Source organism: Caenorhabditis elegans, chromosome X, assembly GCF_000002985.6.
Source record: "Caenorhabditis elegans chromosome X".
NCBI classification, from domain to species: domain Eukaryota; kingdom Metazoa; phylum Nematoda; class Chromadorea; order Rhabditida; family Rhabditidae; genus Caenorhabditis; species Caenorhabditis elegans.
The window spans coordinates 9,310,582-9,330,687 of record NC_003284.9 but is presented as its reverse complement, the minus strand read 5'-3'; the positions used below and the strand labels follow the sequence as shown (position 1 = coordinate 9,330,687).

At 33.4% G+C, this 20,106-nt stretch overlaps 3 protein-coding genes across 3 annotated transcripts; all 3 read left to right on the top strand.

The window, feature by feature from the left end:
• Positions 1 to 11,507: 11,507 nt before the first annotated feature.
• npr-7 (G-protein coupled receptors family 1 profile domain-containing protein) lies at positions 11,508 to 15,252 on the top strand (the record flags this gene model as incomplete). The annotated part of the gene is made up of 9 exons (NM_077169.5): positions 11,508 to 11,583; positions 11,632 to 11,768; positions 12,181 to 12,377; positions 12,433 to 12,535; positions 13,430 to 13,602; positions 14,267 to 14,405; positions 14,606 to 14,734; positions 14,790 to 14,869; positions 14,916 to 15,252. 9 exons carry the CDS (start codon positions 11,508 to 11,510, stop codon positions 15,022 to 15,024), a joined length of 1,143 nt encoding a protein of 380 aa, NP_509570.3. The 3' UTR covers positions 15,025 to 15,252.
• A 938-nt stretch (positions 15,253 to 16,190) lies between these two features.
• Positions 16,191 to 18,173, top strand: ttr-38 (TransThyretin-Related family domain). Its single transcript, NM_001047783.3, has 3 exons — positions 16,191 to 16,344; positions 16,821 to 16,951; positions 17,839 to 18,173. The coding sequence occupies exons 1-3, from the start codon at positions 16,200 to 16,202 to the stop codon at positions 17,986 to 17,988; spliced, it is 426 nt and encodes a 141-aa protein (NP_001041248.1). The 5' UTR covers positions 16,191 to 16,199; the 3' UTR covers positions 17,989 to 18,173.
• Positions 18,174 to 19,362: 1,189 nt separating this feature from the next.
• H29C22.1 (uncharacterized protein) lies at positions 19,363 to 20,063 on the top strand. Its single transcript, NM_001129685.4, has 2 exons — positions 19,363 to 19,571; positions 19,751 to 20,063. Exons 1-2 carry the CDS (start codon positions 19,376 to 19,378, stop codon positions 19,990 to 19,992), a joined length of 438 nt encoding a protein of 145 aa, NP_001123157.1. The 5' UTR covers positions 19,363 to 19,375; the 3' UTR covers positions 19,993 to 20,063.
• The last annotated feature ends 43 nt before the right edge of the window (positions 20,064 to 20,106 follow it).

The window sequence follows — 20,106 nt, the reverse complement described above, 5'->3', positions numbered from 1 at the left end:
AAGAAGGTGTTTTGAGGAAACAGTAAAATAAATGTTGATTTCTTGGGTGCAAAATTAAAACAAAACTAATCCAAAGAAACATCACACCACACCAATTTTGGTTGAAACCCCTCACAATATTTTTAAAATCGCAATAGTCGAGATTTCTGAGTGTAGATCGTTTTTCTAGCAAGTGATTCCTCGAAACTAAAAATTTATATGACCCTTTCACACGCTATGCTTTTACTGGTAATGCGTTCCAACCAAGTAAACTAAAATGAATAAGGTATTTGGAAAAGAGGGAATTTGTTTTTTTTTAAAGAATTACAGGAAAAACTATTTTTCCAGTAAATGTACATTACGAGCCGAGATAAACGTAATTGTGAACAGGTGGGATTCATCTAATTATTGAATAATATTTAAACTGCGCTTAATATTAGTTGTAATTCAAATACTGTCACATTTACAACCACATTTCATAACAAATATTATTTATGTTGAACCAGACAAAGAAATACAATATAAAAAGGCTATTCGTTTTGTTTTTTGTTTTTCCCATCTTCATAGTTCATATGAAGAAGTGTTTGTTGCGTTGAAGTGACGGCTTGTTCCCATTTTTATTAATATTGAAAAATTCGAAGTATTTTTCTGAAAAGTTGTAGTATCTAGGTAAAAACTGATAGCAAATTCTTCTCTTTCAATATTCTGACATAGTGTTCAATCATAGGCTTTTTGCAAGTAAAAAACAACACGTTGTTTTTGTTTCTTTGTGATTAGTGCGCTTTTTTTAAATTTCTACAAACATAATTTGTGTGAAAATTATAATAATTTTTTAAAAGAAACTTAGTTTGCATATCTTGGTACTCAAAAAAAAAGTTTAAATGGAGATATCTTTGTATTGGTTCACAAGAATATCAATCTAATACTTGTTCACCTTTAAACTTAGAAACTCAGACAATATGGTTTTACATATTAAGACAACACCTATATTATTCAGTTTTTGACACACTAGAAAAGCTTGAGTCACGCTATAATCCGAAGACTTTTTATTTTGAAAATCGGAAAAAACACTGGTTGTTTTGAAGTTTTTAAGTTGAAAATTATATTTATGGTTTTTTGGTTTTTGGATTACATTCGAATAATGAATTTTTCTTCTCTTGCTAGATCTGATCTTCATTCTCCAAAACCGAGCAGTTTTTCAATTTGAAATACCCACGCAGTCCGTTGTCTGAAAAAATTTCAATGCAAATTAAATTTGATCAACCTAGAAGTAATACAATTAACTTGTGCCGTTATACACTTTAACTGCCCATTGTCAATTCTGAACTTTTCGATGTGCCCTCCCCGATGGCTCATCGTATGTCGGGAGGAAGAAGATGTTGGAAAGAAAGGGCACAAGTTAAACGCGTCCTCATTCCATGCTCACATCACTTTTTGTACCACATATTTGTTTCATTTCCTTTTTTCGCCCCACATATTTTGTCGCCGTTGCTTCCTTTCGTGTCGACACAGCCTTTCGCTTCTTCTTTGGATTCTAATCGGCCAAAGATTTTAACATAAAATAAATGTCAGTTGAAATGTTTTTGCATACCGTGGTATTCCAAGTTTTCGAGCGGATGTGTAGCAAGCTCCTCTATCACAAACATATCCGATGTACATATGAATTTGTTGCTTTTCTGAGTTTATATTTACATATACACCTTGAAATCAAGTTTGATGTTACGAATTTATTATATTTTCGCATCAGCTCATTATTGAATCTTTTAAACAACTGTGAAAAAGCATATGAACAACAATTGTTCATTTTTTCCAATCGACATGATGCTTGATGTAAACTTGTGAAAACGTTAAGAATTTCTAAAAGAATAAATTACCTGACCACATGGTAAAAGGAAAATATAATAATTGGAATTTTTCAAAACCATAAAAACCATGAGACCAGCTTTCGCTTGGTATTTCCAGCCTCGGAACCACGTATTTTTTGTTACAGTCACAATTATCTCAAGTTGGGAATGGTGTTTATTTCACTTTTCACATCTGACTAACCTTTCCTGACAAAAATACAAGTACAACAAGTTTAGGTGTGCTAACATTTTTTTCAATTTTTCATGATTTTTGTGCTCATTCTATTTACAAAATTAGACAAAAGTTGTGCGAAAAAATCGCTTCAAATGGCAAGTAAAAACTTCAACCATTTCTTTTGAGCAGTAATTTCGAATGATTGATTATTTTTTAATTCAAGTGAAAGTTTTTACGTTTTCAAAACAACTGCACTGACCTTTTCACACTAACTAAATATATGATATGCTCAGACATCACAATTTATGTTTAATTATTATTAAGCAGTTTCATTTTCTCTTCTTACAGAAAAATACATTATTGAAAATCAACAATTCCAAAGATTGACACCTCTGGCCTCTCACTAGAATATTAGATCTTGTCTTTCTTGGACCCATTGTTCCTCCTTTTTCTTTACAAGTTTTCCTCTTACGACTTTTTCCAGGACGAATGCCTGCAGAAGATAAAAATGTTTTTCTTTCCGTCACCTCTAACATCTAACTTGATCCTCTTTCTATTACAACTCGATCTGTTGAATGCTTACGTCGTATATTCCGTCAGATCTTTGAATTTGTACTCGATCTGCAGATTTTCAGATGAGAAACTTGTACTTGGAAGTGAATAACATGATGTAAATTTGAAAACAAGATCATTGGTATTCAGATCTTGAAAATTGGCTATTGACCTTCTTTTACTCAAAATACTAGCACAAGTCACCGAAAACACCTTGAGTTATTCTTTCATTCAGCTCATAACCAAGACACTCTGGAAGCCTAAGAACCAAACACCTTCAGAATATTTGTTTTTTACATAAAAACCAAGGAACTAGAAATGCGAAATTTTGTAGATCACACACCTTTTCATAAAAATTGAAAATCACATACATAGTTAATTTATTTTTGGCAATAATGATGATTGTAGAGATTACACACAGAATTCCACAAAAATTCTGTACTTTTCAAAATCGGTGAAAACTTAAAAGCAACTTACAACTCAAAGGTTTTTTATATTGGTGTATTATGTGACTAATCTAGGTAAGTAACGAACTCACACTGATGAAATTGTGGAATGAAAACAAGACTTTCAAATACAAAACTTGTTCTCGTTTTGTTTTTTTTTCACACCTTTGTGAAATCTCATGATTTTTGCTCATCACAGTTTTTTGTTCCTATTCAGGCTCATTTGTTTTCTATTTTCATGAGTGAATAATCAAAATCCGCTTATAGCTAACTTTAAAAACAAGAGCATAATAATTTTGAGATTTCGTTTTGCCACATTTTTCATTCATTTGGTTTATCGCGTGCGGTTTATTCCAATTTTTGTGTGAAAACAAATTTCCTATCCTACCATCTAACTAGGGAATGGTGTTACCCCTGCAATCGCTAGGAGGACAAAACAAAGTGAAAATGGAAGATCAGATCTATGGCTACAAGAATCAGTTTTTGGAATCTGCTAAACTCGGTCCCAAAGCTGAAATTTTCGGTCTTAAAAAGTAGTCCTCTTTTTGCTCAAAATGCCGTTTTTCGTGTGTAGAAGTGGCTGCATAAAAGTTTGGCACTGCAGCCGCCGTTCGAATGGCCGATTGGTGAACTCTCGTGCTCATTAATCTAAAGGTCACGGGTTCGTTCCCCACTAGGTATTAATTTTTTTTTTGAATTTTTCCTCTAGCATGAAATATGCACAAAAACACGGTTTCTTCCGTTTTTTGGTAACTTCGGAATAAATTTGTTGGTTCCTGGGAATCATAAAAGTAATTTGGAAACTTTTTGGAAGTTTTCTTTGTTTGATAAAGTTTCACTTTTTTCATTTTTTTCTTCAAAAATAATTTTTCAAAATTTTTTCAAAAAGTGTTTGGTTTGAAAGAGCAGCATTAGTTTGGATATTTCTACGATTTTGGAGGATCAAATGTCATTTTTAGGAGAAAACCACTGTTGTTTTCTCTAGAGTTTTTCACGAAAAGGACCTACTTTCAAAGACTTCCAGCTCCGTTGACGAGTAAAATAAAAAAAAGTTGTCAACTGCAAAGTTATTTTAAAAGTACCAATAAACAAATTGTCAGTTGAAGTTACTCTGCTAAATTTTATGGGTAGAGAGATATAGCTAATCGAAGTGAAGCTTTAACTTACGTAATTACTAATGTCCATATCTCTCTACCCATAAAATTTAGCAGAGTAACTTCAACTGACAATTTGTTTATTGGTACTTTTGAAATAACTTTGCAGTTGACAACTTTTTTTTATTTTACTCGTCAACGGAGCTGGAAGTCTTTGAAAGTAGGTCCTTTTCGTGAAAAACTCTAGAGAAAACAACAGTGGTTTTCTCCTAAAAATGACATTTGATCCTCCAAAATCGTAGAAATATCCAAACTAATGCTGCTCTTTCAAACCAAACACTTTTTGAAAAAATTTTGAAAAATTATTTTTGAAGAAAAAAATGTGCATACATCAGGTGGGAGAAAAGTGAAAATTTATCAAAAAAAGAAAACTTCCAAAAAGTTTCCAAATTACTTTTATGATTCCCAGGAACCAACAAATTTATTCCGAAGTTACCAAAAAACGGAAGAAACCGTGTTTTTGTGCATATTTCATGCTAGAGGAAAAATTCAAAAAAAATTAATACCTAGTGGGGAACGAACCCGTGACCTTTAGATTAATGAGCACGAGAGTTCACCAATCGGCCATTCGAACGGCGGCTGAAGTAAACTTTTATGTAGCCACTTCTACACACGAAAAACGGCATTTTGAGCAAAAAGAGGACTACTTTTTAAGACCGAAAATTTCAGCTTTGGGACCGAGTTTAGCAGATTCCAAAAACTGATTCTTGTAGCCATAGATCTGATCTTTCATTTTCACTTTGTTTTGTCCTCCTAGCGATTGCAGGGGTAACACCATTCCCTAGTAAGCTCATAATACAATGCCATTTTTTAGTTTTTCAAATTTTGAAACTATTATCAATACAGCTTCTGCATTTTGAATTTTTTATCTTTTACTGATATTTTTTCTCCAGCTTTTTCTTCAGCACTTGAAACATATTTTGAAACTATTATCAATACAGCTTCTGCATTTTGAATTTTTTATCTTTTACTGATATTTTTCTCCAGCTTTTTCCTCAGCACTTGAAAAAATGGTCCTGAAAAACCGTGGCAACTTATTAAAACTGTATATAATATTTTCTATCGTTGTTTCCAGAAAGTTGGCAGGTAAGTTTCTAGCCAATCGTTGCGACAAACTTGCAAGAGTTTCACAAAAAGGGTCATACTATTGCTAAAATTGAAAATCGTCGATTTTCAGCAATATGTTGCTTAAATTTGATAAGAATTTGCTCCCAAAAAGAGCGCGGCGAGCCTATTTTGCTTAAATGCAATATTTTTAAAACATGAGAAACAAAACATAACAGTGTTAATTGAGATTTTATTCAATTATTGTGTACTGCGTCAAACATTATTCGTTTCCGGAATTGTCAGAAAGCTTGGATTCAATTCAACGCATTCCGCAAATTTCAAATGGCTAAGGACATGCGCGTGTATGTTGCCCGATAACGAGATTACAGACACACTTCCGTTGGCAGTTCTAACATAACACTTTTTCCGAGCAGCTTCAATGCCAGTAGTGGTAGAGTGTTACATTTACCACTACTAATGCCGCCCACCCACCTTTATACAATTCCCACAGTTAGTGGTAGGAAGAGATTGATGGATTTGTTCCTGTTTCATATGACTGATCATCTGAAAGATTGCTCAGCACACAGGAAAATTTGTCTCACATGGAATAGCAGATTATGTTACAAATTTTTCAAGTCATTGCACAATCTTTGTTTTTAGATTTTATGAAAGATTATTTTTATGAGATATTCTTCTGTAACAAAATACTGTTTTCATATCGGTTCAGAAGTCCTCAGTATTGTGAGTTTGTGAACAATTACAGATAATTACTGTATTCTTTACTTAACTCACAGTACATAATTAGAATATACAGTATATGTTTTATAGATACTTTCAACTCCTTGACAAAACTATATTTAAATCTTACACAATAATGAATAGGCAACTTGAAAATTTAAAAACCATCAGAATCAGACTAAATAAGGTCTTTGTGTTTTGCAATTGTTGAAAACGACCCTCGAGAAAACAGAAAAGTAACCGAATTTCCCATTCAGCATCGTGGCTCACCACCAAGATTTTCCATTCGAAACCTTTTAGCGGAACTATCTTTTATAGAACTCCAAATTTTTTTCCTTTTGATACGTCTGGTAGAAGTTTTTTTACAATGTCTGCTTCACACAGAGATAAATTATTTATAAGGAAATTATATTTCAGTATAATTTTTTGTGTGCATGTGCTTTTTTTTCTGTGATGCAGATTGATTGCATCCATTGTTGAGTTAGTAGTTTCTGGTCCTTTGCTCATAATAAAATTTCAAAATTTAAAGGTTGCTCTAAAAAGTTCTGTTTAAGAAATTTTATGTCACATTAGCACATTTTGTGGATTAATTCTCGAAAGCCAAAGCGTTTTAAAGTTACTCTCTCCAGAAAAGGGTTCTGAATTATTTGAAAGTGTTTTGAGAACATTCTTTGATCTTAAGAGGCTCGAGTGTGCTTCGGATATAATGGTCCCAAATTAGACACATTGTGCGGTTTGTTCCTTTTTCTCTTTTGAAAAATGTGAACATAAAATGAAACCACTATTTATTTGAAACTAATGGTTCCTTCGAGTCCACTTCTGTTAATTTGACAAGTTGGAAGTGAGTACACATATGACGCATCAAGGACCTCATTCCCAACGGCACACATTACAGTAAGACTGACCGGAAATTCGAATCATCGAAATTCTTATCCTCCTTCTCATTTTGTCGGTGTAATCCCGTTGATTTAATTTCGCTTTCCTCATTCGTGCAGATACGAATAAAGCGCGTGTACGGGGTCTATTCCTTCATTATTTTTTTTTCAAATGTTATCTATTAATGGGTGTACGGGTAACGGAGCACAAAATTCGATGAACAAGATTTTTTTAGGGCGGCACTAAAAAAGAAAAGGGTGACGGAACTCAGACAGCACAAAAACGAAATTAATTTTATTTTGTTATTGTTCTCCATTTTTCTTTCCTATCTGAAATCGGTTATAAAATCTTTCCTACAACTTAAAGTCATGACATCAAGATCAACGATTTCTCCGTATGCACGTATGCGTGCGTATTGTTGAAGGAACTAAGAAGTTTGGGCTTAACGGATAAGAATAACTCATCACCCGGTCACTCATCAGGAAATAATAAGTATATTTTCGGTCGCCCAATCTTAGTCGGATTGTGTCTGACTTTAGTTTCAGTGAAATGACTGAACAATAGTCAGAACAAATATATGTGTGAGTAACCTATGTGCATATTGTAGTAAAAAAAATTATTTTGAATAAAGTGAGGTTCCTGGTGTCTGTTTAGTAGTTGCCACCTCGTATTCAATTGTACCTTATCTTTAATATTTTGACACCCTGCTTACAATATTTAAAAAAACTATAAAATGAGTCACTATAGATTATTCTTCCAAATAATTACAATTGTAGAAAGTTTTTGACTACGGTTTTGAATTAATTTTTTATAAGAAACCTTGACGTTTTCAAGCAAGAAATATAATAAGGATTGGCTTCATTTTTTTTTTGCTTAAATAACGCAAAAACGCCAAGTAAACTGTAAATACATAGATTTGCACTTTCCAGTCAATTAAATAATAACTAAACAACTATAGTCGTGCACATACTTGTCGATGTTGTCTTACCTGCCCATGTCAAAGTTTTTATTTAAATTATTTTAGTTGCTGGAAGACCGACATATTGACATCACAGGTTGTTTTCAGCTGTGCTAACTGGTTTTCCAAAACGCAACAACAGTGTTTTTGTAAATCTAAGCTTATCAAATTTCATAGTTTTCGGTTTGAATACCAAATTTTCTCATGCATCTCCTTCTCTTTGATGCCTAGCATGAGAGTTCACCAACTACTTGCCTTTCAGGCATTTTTGGGAAAAGCTGAAATTTTGATTATTTAACTTTTTGTTATAGCTTTATCAGAACTTGTTAAGACCTGAGTCTTTTACATACTCATTTTAAATATTATACTTCATTTAGTTCGGACATTTTCTTTGAAACTCAGAGTTACATCATCTTATCTATAACGATCTAGACATGTACGACATTTGAAACAAAACTAAACCCCGTATCAAATCTATCAATTTTTATAGCTTCATCCACTTCTTGCTCTTCTTCATCTTCATCGAAATTCTCAGACTCCCGCAAGCCATTCAAACACTTCCCATTGTTTTATGTTTCTTAAGTGTAAATGAGCAGAAACATTGGTGGCGGGAACTTTTTGTGTGATCTTTTGCCTTTCTTCTATCATCTTTTTTTCGATTCTTCCGTCGCCGTGTGATTTTAGTTTTGTTCTATTTTTCGAAGAGATGGGGCCACGATGCTCGCCGGAATTCGATATTAAAAGAAACATTCTAATTGGTTTTTTTCTTGAACTTGCAACGATACACTTTTAATTGCAACTCAACATGGAAATGCTCAGTGTACGTGAGAAATTCTGTTCAGCGTTGATTGAAGTGAACTTTTGTAGGTTCCCACAAGGGTCCCTGGGAAATAATATCAATGAATCACATGCATGCACATACGTGGGCTCATATGTACGAAATTATGAAACGGGGACAAGGCTTCCCCCAGTTTTTCTCGAATATCTTCCATCAATTGAGAACACGTAGTCCTTTTTAATCTCTGGATTAAAATGCATCAAACTCATACGTAATTCTAAATAGAAATAAATTTACGTAATATTTATTTAACAATGTTATCCAATTTGATTGAAAACTTCAATTTTTAAAGAACTGAAGAAATAAATGTTTGAAAAGATCTCAAACGTGCTCCTTCGTGGCTTTCATTTCACGCATCACAACTGATTTATGAGCGTGGAGTTTTTGGTCTCGACCCCCTTATTTTTTTTAATTTATTATACATACACACATTTGTAATTCAATATTTCACTGGATAGTGCAGATGACTATTGTAGCTCTTACTCCCAGAAAGATTTTTCATTTGTTTTTTCTTACCCCGCAAAAGCGAGGGAGTAGTGGGAGTAGCCTTGATTAAATAAATCTAATTTTGCAAATATTCAATAATAATAATTTAGTTTGAACAGTCTTCCGTTTTCTAGCTGTTTCTTTTTGGCGCATGTTTTTCTTTGGTTATATGATCGGATTATGGAGTATGTGTCATTATTCTTGGTAAGTTTGTACAATTCTTCGATATCTTCAACAATACCTTTTTAAAGTATGAATTCTCATTTAATTGGGTCTATGAAACTTAGTGTAACCGACAAAAAGTTTGCTATTCTTTTCCTCCCACATCACGGATTCAAAGAAACGTGAGAGTTTGCAAAAGTTTTCTATCAAGCGGCTATTCATTACCGTGCCACAAAAAAAACCTCTAAAAAAAAAACCTCTAAAAAACGGAGGATGGGACTCCAAGGGCGTGCAATTAGAATCCCATTACTCAATGCTTTCTATCACTTCTGGAGTGTCGGAGTAAGATCAAATGAGAGATCGCTTTTTGCAACAAAAGTATAGGAAATTTGGAGGATCATGTGTACTCTTTTCAGTTGAAAATGTTATACTAACTTCTGTCAGGATAATTTTTGCTTCTGATTTTTATATTTCAATGAAGGTTTTAAAAATATCTTAGTGCTAGACATTCATTGTCGCCCTTTCACTGGGTACAATTTTTGAGATGAATTCATGAATATAAAATATGATCTAGATAAATTTTTAAGGACAACTTTTTTATCTTCTTTTCCATCGAAGTGTTTTTTGTTTTTGCGAACGTAACCAATTTTTATATTATCCGATAACATTGTGAAAATTTAAAAATAACGGAAATATTCGTTTAGCTGAATGAACATTTTCCCAACTTCCTTGTTATGATTGCATTTTTTTTTTTGAATTTCCAGCTTAATGACGACTTTCACAAAATTTGGTTATCAAGATCAAGTAGAATACGACGCTCAACTTTTGTTTCGGTTCTTCCAAAGCTCTAAGTTTTATTTGTTTCATTTTTTTCACTCTGGAAAATTGGATAACATGATTTTGAAACAAATTTTTGATTTGAAAAGAAAGATCTCAAGAATATCATCTAGTCTCTGAAACCTCTGAAAATCGCGTCACCCAGTTTCAGTGTCCTAGGAAATATGGCAAGTCCTCAATTAAACTTAGATTCCGATCAGTTTTTCTTCTCATTTTCAGACCACCCAAACTACAGTATACTTCCCAATTAAAGACGAACTAAGATTCGCCTTCTTTCTTCCCTCTAAGCTTATTCCAAGTAGGAGACGCAGAAGCTTCTATGGCTCAACCCTTTGCTCTCTTTGACCCGCCCACTTTCCAGCGGGCCGGACGTCGCCACCGCCCCGGAGATTCATTTCGTGTCTGGAGATCTGGATCTCATTTGTTGTACTTCTTGACTTCATATAAATTAATAGTTTTCATATTTATCATACTATCAGTAGACATCAAAACACACACACATGAGCATATTAATAGTTTCATACTACGCGGATACTTATCTCCCCACGAATAAATACATCCATCTTACATTTGTTTGACAGCTCAACTATGTGATCCTCTTTTAGCAATCCTCTTTTTAGATTCTTTCAACTTCCTAGCTTCTCATCTTGACTTGTAATTTTAAATGTCTCTAATTGTGCTCGGCAAGCATAGAACCTAGAGTAGCCGAGGTCCAAAAAACCTTGCCTTTCATTTACGTACATAGCACTTATTGCTCTCCATGACTTTTAGTCCACATACTCCCGTTAGTCCATAATGATCAAGAATCTCAATTTTTGGCATTAAATTTTTATTAAGACTACCAATTTAGAATGTTAAATGAAAACAAAAAACACCAAATAGGAGGTTAGTTCTTGTCGTCATTGGACTTTAGCTTTCAGTATTTCTTCCCTTTTCTACATTTCCAAGGTATTGAAATTTTTTGAGTTTTGTAAATCTCAAAGTTGTATATTATAATATAAAGCAAAAAAGGAATGAACACACGCCCCCTCCATCAATTTGCAAAATGATGTCTTGTCATGAAGTGTTGCAATTGTCAGTCTCATATTTCCTATATTTTCTTTCTTTGACATTTTATAGACTATTGACGTCGTTTCATTTCCAAAATCTCAGTTGTTTTTTTTCGCTTTTGTTTAATATATGATTGTCCAGACCAATTTTTGCAAAAATGAGAATAAAATAGGTATTTTTTCGTGTTTTTAGAAGAGGAAAAATTATTTTACAGAGTTTGTTATTTTCTGAAGTTATTGTTTTTTCAAATGCTTCCTGGTTCATCTGATGTTAAAAATTTTTAGATATTTCTTCCTCTTTTCTTTTGATTTTAAGATTGAATTTGCAACTTCACAGGAAAATAAATGCATACTATATTTTTTCAGATGAATATCGACTCGAATTTAACAGATTTTCAATGCGAGTACCCGGCGATTGACATAGGAATTCATATGAAAACCTGTAAGAACTTTCAAAGTTCTTAACTGTTTTACTTTAAAAAATTTTCAGTGTTAGCAGTCGGGTATGGTTTGGTGGGAGCCCTGAGCTTAGTTGGAAATCTTGCTGTATTGCTCATTGTGATATGCAGGAGAGAAATGCAAACAGTCACCAACATTTTTATAAGTAGCGTCTCCGCGGCTGACTTGGTAAGTAACAATGGCTCGGGCATTCTTTTTCTGTTTTTTTCTGTTTTTTCCGCTACTCGAAAAATGCAAAAAAATAGTGTCCTGTTACTAATCGGGTAACTTGAGATAAGATGATGTGGGGGTGCTCTTATTAGTGGATCAGATTGGATTCAAAACCAACACTTTTTGGAAAACACGAGAACGGATTTTTTTCTGAAAACATTTGCATAAGGATCTAAAGTGTTCAAAAGTTTAGATATGAAGCCTTACAATGATGTAAATTTTAAACTTTTCTGGGCACAAATGTTCTCAAAAATTCTTACTAGAGAAAAGATGCATTTTCGGTTTCGGATTTTGAACTTTTGTATTTTCAAAATGTGATAATACTTAGAAAACAATTTTGGAAAATTTTTTTAACTTTCATCATTTTCAGGTAATAACAAGTTTCTCCTTATGGGCGACCCCATTAGCCTATTATCAACGGGTATGGCATTTCGGAAAGTATATGTGCTATATGGTTTCCATCATACAAGGCTTATCCCTCATGTGGGTACCACTGACCCTAGCAGCAGTTGCATTAGATCGCTACTCTCTAGTTGCTTCTCCGTTCCGTCAGCCAATGTCTAAAAAGTAAGCTCAATTGACTAACAACTTCCTGCACCTGCGGCTTTTTCTCATGTTTCAGGACTTGCTTGCTGATCATCGCTGGAATCTGGATGGGAGGGTTTGCAGTTTTGTCGCCAATGATTCGGATGGTAGATTTTGTTGACAGCTATGGACCATGCCATGTAAGCCCCTTTTAAAGCTCTTTTTGTGCCAAAGGTTCAATGGACCCCCGGAAATCCAATCTTTTTTCTTTTTCGTTCCTTGAAAGCTTTTGGAGCTTTAGTTCCGTATTTGCCTAATTGATATTGATGATGAGGGTGACATTATGTATGGTAATTGTTGAGCACTGAAGCCATATGAAAATGTTTACAAAAAAAAACAGACAAAACATTTTTGCGCCCTTCCCATTTCTGAAAACAGGAAAAGTTTTCGCAAGATAAAAGAGATTTATGTTTCAAAGTTGCGTGGGAAAGTTTTAAAGGAACAACTTTCTTGTCTTTTGACACCCAAAAAACTCACACTTTGCCACCCAATAAGTGGCTGCGGACTACATACACAGATAATGAGCAAACAACAATTTTCACTTCCTTTAACGCAAGCCTAAACACTTTGAAAAATGCAAAAAGAGGAAAGCTTGCATATGTCTCTCCCTAGTTCATTTTTAATGAATTAATATCATTAATGGGAAAGTTGTAAATAAATGCATCCAGAGATAGAAAGATCAGATCAAAAATCTAAATACGTGGGAGAAGCTTATATAGCAATATTAATTTTCTTTTTCGTGAGAAGAAAATAAAAAATAAGAGATAGTATTCGTTTGCAAAAGATGAAAAATGTTAAATCCCTATTTTCATACACACTCGCTAATCCCTTAAAGCACAGTTTATAATTTATGATGTGAGAAAAAAAAATCTAGATTTGGTAACTTGTAGAATCGAAAGAAGGAGATCAACTGATTCAATAAAATAACTAAACGCGACGTTATGAATGTACAAGAATAGATGCCCACAATTTCATCAGAATCTTAAAAATATTAATTTTAAAAACATTCTGTGAAAAATCCCTTCAATTTTCAGTTTTGCCTGGAATCCTGGGACCACGACAAACAACACTACCGACTTTTCTACGGACTCTCGGTGCTCGTGATCCGCTCCGCAATTCCACTTGTTCTCATTTCCCTGTGCCACTGGAGAATCGCAGTTATTTTGAACACGCAGACGAAGAAATTCCAAACATTACGTAGTGCCAGGTTTGTTTTTGATGAACTTATATCCCAATCGTAATGTAGGCCAAATTATCCTCTTCTGAGAAAACATGTACAGCTCCAAAAACACAAACACCGAGATAAATCAAGGAACGAATAATAATAGGGGTAGTGAAAATCTGTACTTTATTCATTTCCGGCCTATTTCTATTCAGCTTGAATTCATTTTCCCCCTGACCCGATCTCCGCGTGTGTCCACATTATTTACATAACACATAGTGAAATAATAAGAAAATGAAAAGGAACACGATTAGATAAAGTGTGTTATTTGGGAAAGCATTTGAAAACAATGGGACGCGTTTTTTATTTCACCTTCTAGACAATTCGAAGTGTTAAGAATATGAATCTTTGTAAAGATGACATCATTTACTATTCCGAATTATAAGGAACAAGGGGAAAATGAATAAGAAATAAATTACATTGTTAAGGGCCAATGAATATCACGGAAAAATTTTGGATGAAGTGATTCAGGTCTAGCCAATAAATGCAAAAGGAAGTCGTTTGAAGTTACTGAAGAATATTTAATTTGCATTTAAAAACTTTAAAACTGAAAAAATACAATTGTGTACGGCAGCATTAAAATATCCAGAATATTCAATAGTCATTCTTAAGTTTACAAATTACTCGAACAACCCTTTCTATTTTTCAGCACAGTCACCCAATCGACTGACATCCGCCGTAAACAACGTCTTCAGACTCTCTTATTGGCAATGGTGGTCATATTTGCCGTGTCCAGTCTCCCACTGGACCTTTCAAATGTTCTTCAAGATTTGATCGTAGTGTACCAGGTATGTCTATTTTTGAATTGATATATGTTGGTGTAGGTGTCCGTGAAAGAAAAATGAAAGGATCAATCTAGATTTTGATGAATACCAAAATAGGTTGTGCGAGTGTGGGAGAAAGGGTGCGAATGTGAAACGTGGGGCGCAAAGGACCGAAAATCGAGAGAGCTTTTGATGTAGTGGAAAGAATTTGAATTGTATTTCAGGTTCGACCTGTCCCCGACAACGTTCGCCATTTTATCTTCTTCTTTTGCCATTGGACCGCAATGGCAGGAACACTTCTCAACCCGTTAGTCTACGCGTACTACAACGAAAACTTCCGGCGTCAGATTCAAGTAAGCTTCGTTTTTTTTGAAAAAAGGTACTTGAGAATAATCCGATATTTTTCAGACATGCTTTGGAGAAATGCGTGGACAGGGAGAGTTCAAGCGGGGGCTATACTCTATTGTCTCCGGCAGATACTCCTACCGGTATGTCTAACTGTTCACCTCGGAAAAATTCATGTTTTTGTAATAGAGAAACTTTCAGAGCAGACGACGAGGAAAATCATCACAGACAAAACACACGTATCGAACTGGCTAACAATCAAACTGGTGATATCGAAGTTCTCAGAACGGATCTTTAATTATTTTTTTTGAATGTTTAATGTATTTATCTATTTTGTAGTTCAAATTGACTAAAAAAAAACTCATTCATAGAGTAAGGCTGGTCTTTGCAAATCCTTTGGGTCAATAAAACCGCTGACTTTGGTTTTATTTTTCTCATTCTTGTCCCGGAATCTCAATTTTGTATTGATCTTTTTTTTTCAAATTTGTATTGTACTTTAACATTTTGGTCGTCGGTATATACGGAATAAATATGATTATTGAATATTTGAGAACTTGTTTTTAATCTATTTCTATAAACTGATCATTAATGAGAAAAGTTTTTGTATGAGAGAAACTGGAACTAAACTTGGAACGTAAAATCATAGGGCATTTTTTTCTAAAATTTTACAGAATTAAAATTTGAAAAAAAAAGAAAAAAATGGGCAGTACATCATACATTTGTTGAAATTATTGTATAATTATTGCAAACTCTTTATCCTGTGTTTCAAAATAATTTACTACCTTTTTCAATGTGAAAAATGTTAATAGTTTAATAGTTTAATTAGATAATAGTTTAAGCAGTAGTTAGTTTCCAGTAAATTTTATAAGGTTTTACTGTTGACTAAATTTTTTTCAACGTCAGGAAATACATATATGCCAGGTGAATCATCAGACCGTAGACAAACATATTGAACAACTGAAAGTTTGATTTTTCTGTCTTCATATCTATGTTCAGTCTGAAGCCTTGTTTCGCAATGCCAAATGTTCTGAATGTTTGGCGAATCCAAAAGATCATCAATTTTCAAAGATCTATATTCGTTTGGTTAACGATTTTTATTCATTCATATAGACGACCTTGCGTTATTTTTTTTAAGCAAGCAAGGGAAAATACATATTTTGAATCAGTACTAACGATTTGAGATTTCTTTTTAAAATATCAAAGATTATTTCACACCTTATACTTCAAAGTTCACGTTTCACCATGTTTTCTATTTTTTCTCTTTTTTTTTAACCCACTCTCTATTTGACTTCCATATTTCATCATAATTGCAGGGATCGGTGCCTAGTTCTGAAATGTATGAAACACACAAAATCTTATTCCTATTTTTTATACTCAACTTGTAACGATATTTGCTAATACCCGTTGTCTTAACATTATTTGCTCGGAATTCTTTACACTTCCCTTTCATCACTCAGTTGTCAATTTCAGAAAATGGAACTACAAATCCTTTTCGTTTTATTTTTCCCGCTGGCATTTTCATTTCGAGACCAAATTGTAGGCGTGCGAGGGAAATTATCTTGTAATAACCGGTTATTGGCAGGCGCAACAGTTCGGTTGATAGAGAAAAACTATATAGGTAAGTTTATCAAGATGGTTGTACAAAATTAATGCAACATTTTAGTTGTGAATGGCAATTTTAAGAATTGTTTTTAGCCATATTTGCATTTTTCTCAAAATTGATCCCTTCATTTTTTAACAGTCCCACCTGTGAAAATAATTTTCAACAACGAACAACAGAAAAAAAACCTTATAAAGGAAATATAATTTACCCTTTTACTTTGAGGTATTTTCCATACAGTACATGTGATACTTTCCAATTCGACTTTCAGAGCCTTAGGTCATTTTTATGGTCCTCATTCATATTATTTTCTTCTTTTCTGTAAGATTGTCACCTATATGAATTATTATAATGTAAGACGGCAAAAAAATTAAATAGATTCCCGTACTTGAAATATTTTTTTTCTGAGAGAAAATTCGATTCCTACTATTTGAATTTAAAAGTTAAAAATAAATGTCAACTAAATTTTTAATTCAACTGACCACACTTTTTAGGTCCCGATGTCATCTTGGCCGAAAATAAAACCGACTACCAAGGATCTTATGTGGTCATTGGAACAGGAAGAGGCGTTCTTGAAATGAGCGTTTTTTTGAGAATATTTCATGATTGTGACGATAAAGTTATTGTAAGTTTTTATTCTATAACTGGCAAAAAATGTCAGAAAAATAAAGGAAAAGTTTACAGATAACTAAAGTTCATTATAGAAAAAAAAAACATACGTTCCAAATTTGTTATGTATTGTTTAAAAGAATATTTTCAAAAGAAAAACACTTATTTCGAAAGACTTGTCAATAAAAGTACCAAGAAATACTTGAACACAAAAAATAATAAAACTGCATTAGTCTTATTTACCCCTAGATGCAAATTTCTAAGAAATTTATATATTTTTCAAGAAAACTTAAATTTCTGACTAGATAGGGATTAAAATATTTAAGTTTCAAGAATCTTTTAATAAAATAAAAAGGTCTAGATAAAATTGAATATATGTTAAAGTAATTAGGGCTGGGAACTATTTTTTTGGCGTACTTCTTTACAGGACCTAAAACGCGAGTTTTCTAGTTTTCTTGGTAACCGTTTGTCCAACGGTATTTTGTGATAGCAACCAAGGATGGATTTTACCCGTAAAATTCAAAAAAACGGGCGAGCGGGTCACCCGTAACCCGTGAAAACTCCCAAAAACGGGTGAAAACCGGGTGAAAACAGGTGAGCGAGTCACTCGTCACACGTGAAAACAACTACATAAAACGGCAAAAAAAAACGGGTGCCGTCACCCGTAAAAATGGCTAAAAACGGGTGAACGGGTGAAACGGGTCACGGGTGAAGCCATCCCTGATAGCAACCATAGAATAAGATCGTGTACCAAAAAAAAACAGTGATTTTTTTATTCTAGACGTTCTTGCCTACTTAAATTTATCGTTTAATTCCTTGAGTATATCGCAAAATTACTGAGTCACTTTGTTTGTGAATCCACTTTTTCTAATTCGCTCGATCATTTAAAGTTATTTGTTTCAGCCTTGTCAACGAACAGTCAGTCTACGTGTCCCATCTACGTACATTAGTCGAGGTACTACAGTCAACAATTATTTTGAAGCAGGCACTATGAACATGGCATTCCGTTATCCAGATGAACAACGCTCTTGTACAGACAGGATATTCAGTTGAATAGGCACGTGTATCCCATTTTCCTGTGGGTTTTTCTTGTGAGAATGATGATCTTCCAAGAAGTTATCACTATTGGATTTATATTATTGATAAAAATGTTATTATATTATATATATTACGTTTAACATTTTTTTGAGGTGGTTAAAACTGGACTATTAGGCCTCCAAATAAGTTCCGTGTCAAAAATCATAACTTTTTTCGTCTTTTATCCATTTTTGCGAAACTGTGGAAATTTATTTTATCAGCCATAGTCTTTTATTAGATAACAGTCAAAATATTGTTTGGTTCCCCAAAGTGTCCTCACTCGGAGCCAATTTGAGCCAATTTTTTCAGGCTATTTCCCGATCACACTTCTTCTCAGATGAAAACTTTTCGAAGTTCATAATTTTTTGGAAAAAATGTTACTTTTTGTACGAAATTGTACCCTTCTGCTTAATTAAATTAATTTAATTCAGTAAGTAATAAGAGCAATACAAATTTGATTGTTCTGATTTGTGACTATCATCCATAGAATGAATTTATGCATATTTTCAACCCGGAAATTTTAGGAACGGATGATCCTTTAGATCAAACGCAAATAAATCCTTATTAGCTAATATGTGACATCATTAGGTTTTGAACACATTATGCTATGGTTTTAGATGTTTTGGATCAAAACCTCGAAACATAGATTTTTGATACATTCTCACGCTCCAATCTTGTAGATTTGAGTACTTATCTTGTGGTCTAACATCGCTTCTGATTAGTTCTTAGAATAATTAAAAACGTGGGAGAAAGATAACAATATCACATTAAAACATATATTCAGCTTATCCATCTGGGATCAAACGTTGTTTTTGTGCCTCTATTTTACGAAAATGGCCTTAATTTGTTCAGGGTTGAAACAAAAACATAATATTTTTCGGTCATTTTATCCTTGAAGGCGGGCGGTTTGGGAAACCTGGAGAAATGTGCGCAGGTAGACAATGTTTCATTAAGACAACCGATATAAGAAGCCAAAGTTGAGAAAATTGCAGCGCCTATAGACAAAAATTACGGTACGTATACCTGAGGAAACACGCATGATTAAATGCAAATGAAAGTCAGAAAAAATAAAGGGACACCTAGACTTGTAATATAAAACGAATTCATCAACTGTCAAAAAATAATTGGAAGAAACGAACAAATTGAACGCTTTTGTTCGTGTATTAAAACAAACTTGCATTGAATTCTCTCTGTCACATATTTTTGATTCGTTTGTAGTTTAACTTTTGTGTGTTCAGAGGAACCAAAAGCTCTGAATTTATTTCGATGACATCATTCAATTGTTTGAAGATGTATTGTTCTCAAAACATTTCGAATCGAATAAAAGCAGCTACAGTTGTTATGTGAACCAGGCAAAAATCCAATGATCCCACTATTCTTTTGCTACTTTCTTTTCTTTGGTGCGACTGTCAATGCAATACGTCCAGATAAAGAAATAATTAAAGAGTTTTTGGACGCAAGCAGAGCAGCAATTAAACTTGAAAACAACGATGACGTTCCAGAGTTATTCCATGAAAACTTTGAGTTTAAAACATGTAAAGAAGAACGGTATAACAAAGGTGAGATATTCAAAAACCGGCTATCAAAAAAACATGTCAAAACGTTTAAATATAATAGTAATCTCCAATGTTTTGATTGGGCTTTTGTGAGCTTTTAATTTGTGCAAAATTTACGTGTATTGTGTTTGTTCAACAAATTATTGACAAAAAATTTGAAAATGTCAACAAAAAAATTTCAGAACAAACTGTGGATTATATCATTGATACTCTGAACCCGGACGATTACAATGCAACAAGACTGACAGCTATCGACAGACCATCAATGGCAAATGGCATAGTATTTGATGTGATTATCGATGGAATCACAGATGAGCCAACTTATGCGGAGTTTATTATGACTGAAGATGAACAAAACAAAGTTTGGAAACTATTACGAGGAACCGAGACCACTTGTCCGATAGATATTCCTTTAAATGGCTAATTCAATGTGTAACTTAGTTGATATTAAACGAAATCGAATGTGTTTATTGATACTATAAATATTTTGATGTTAAGGAGAAAAGGAGAAAGTGTACAAAAGACAAAAGTGGCCAAT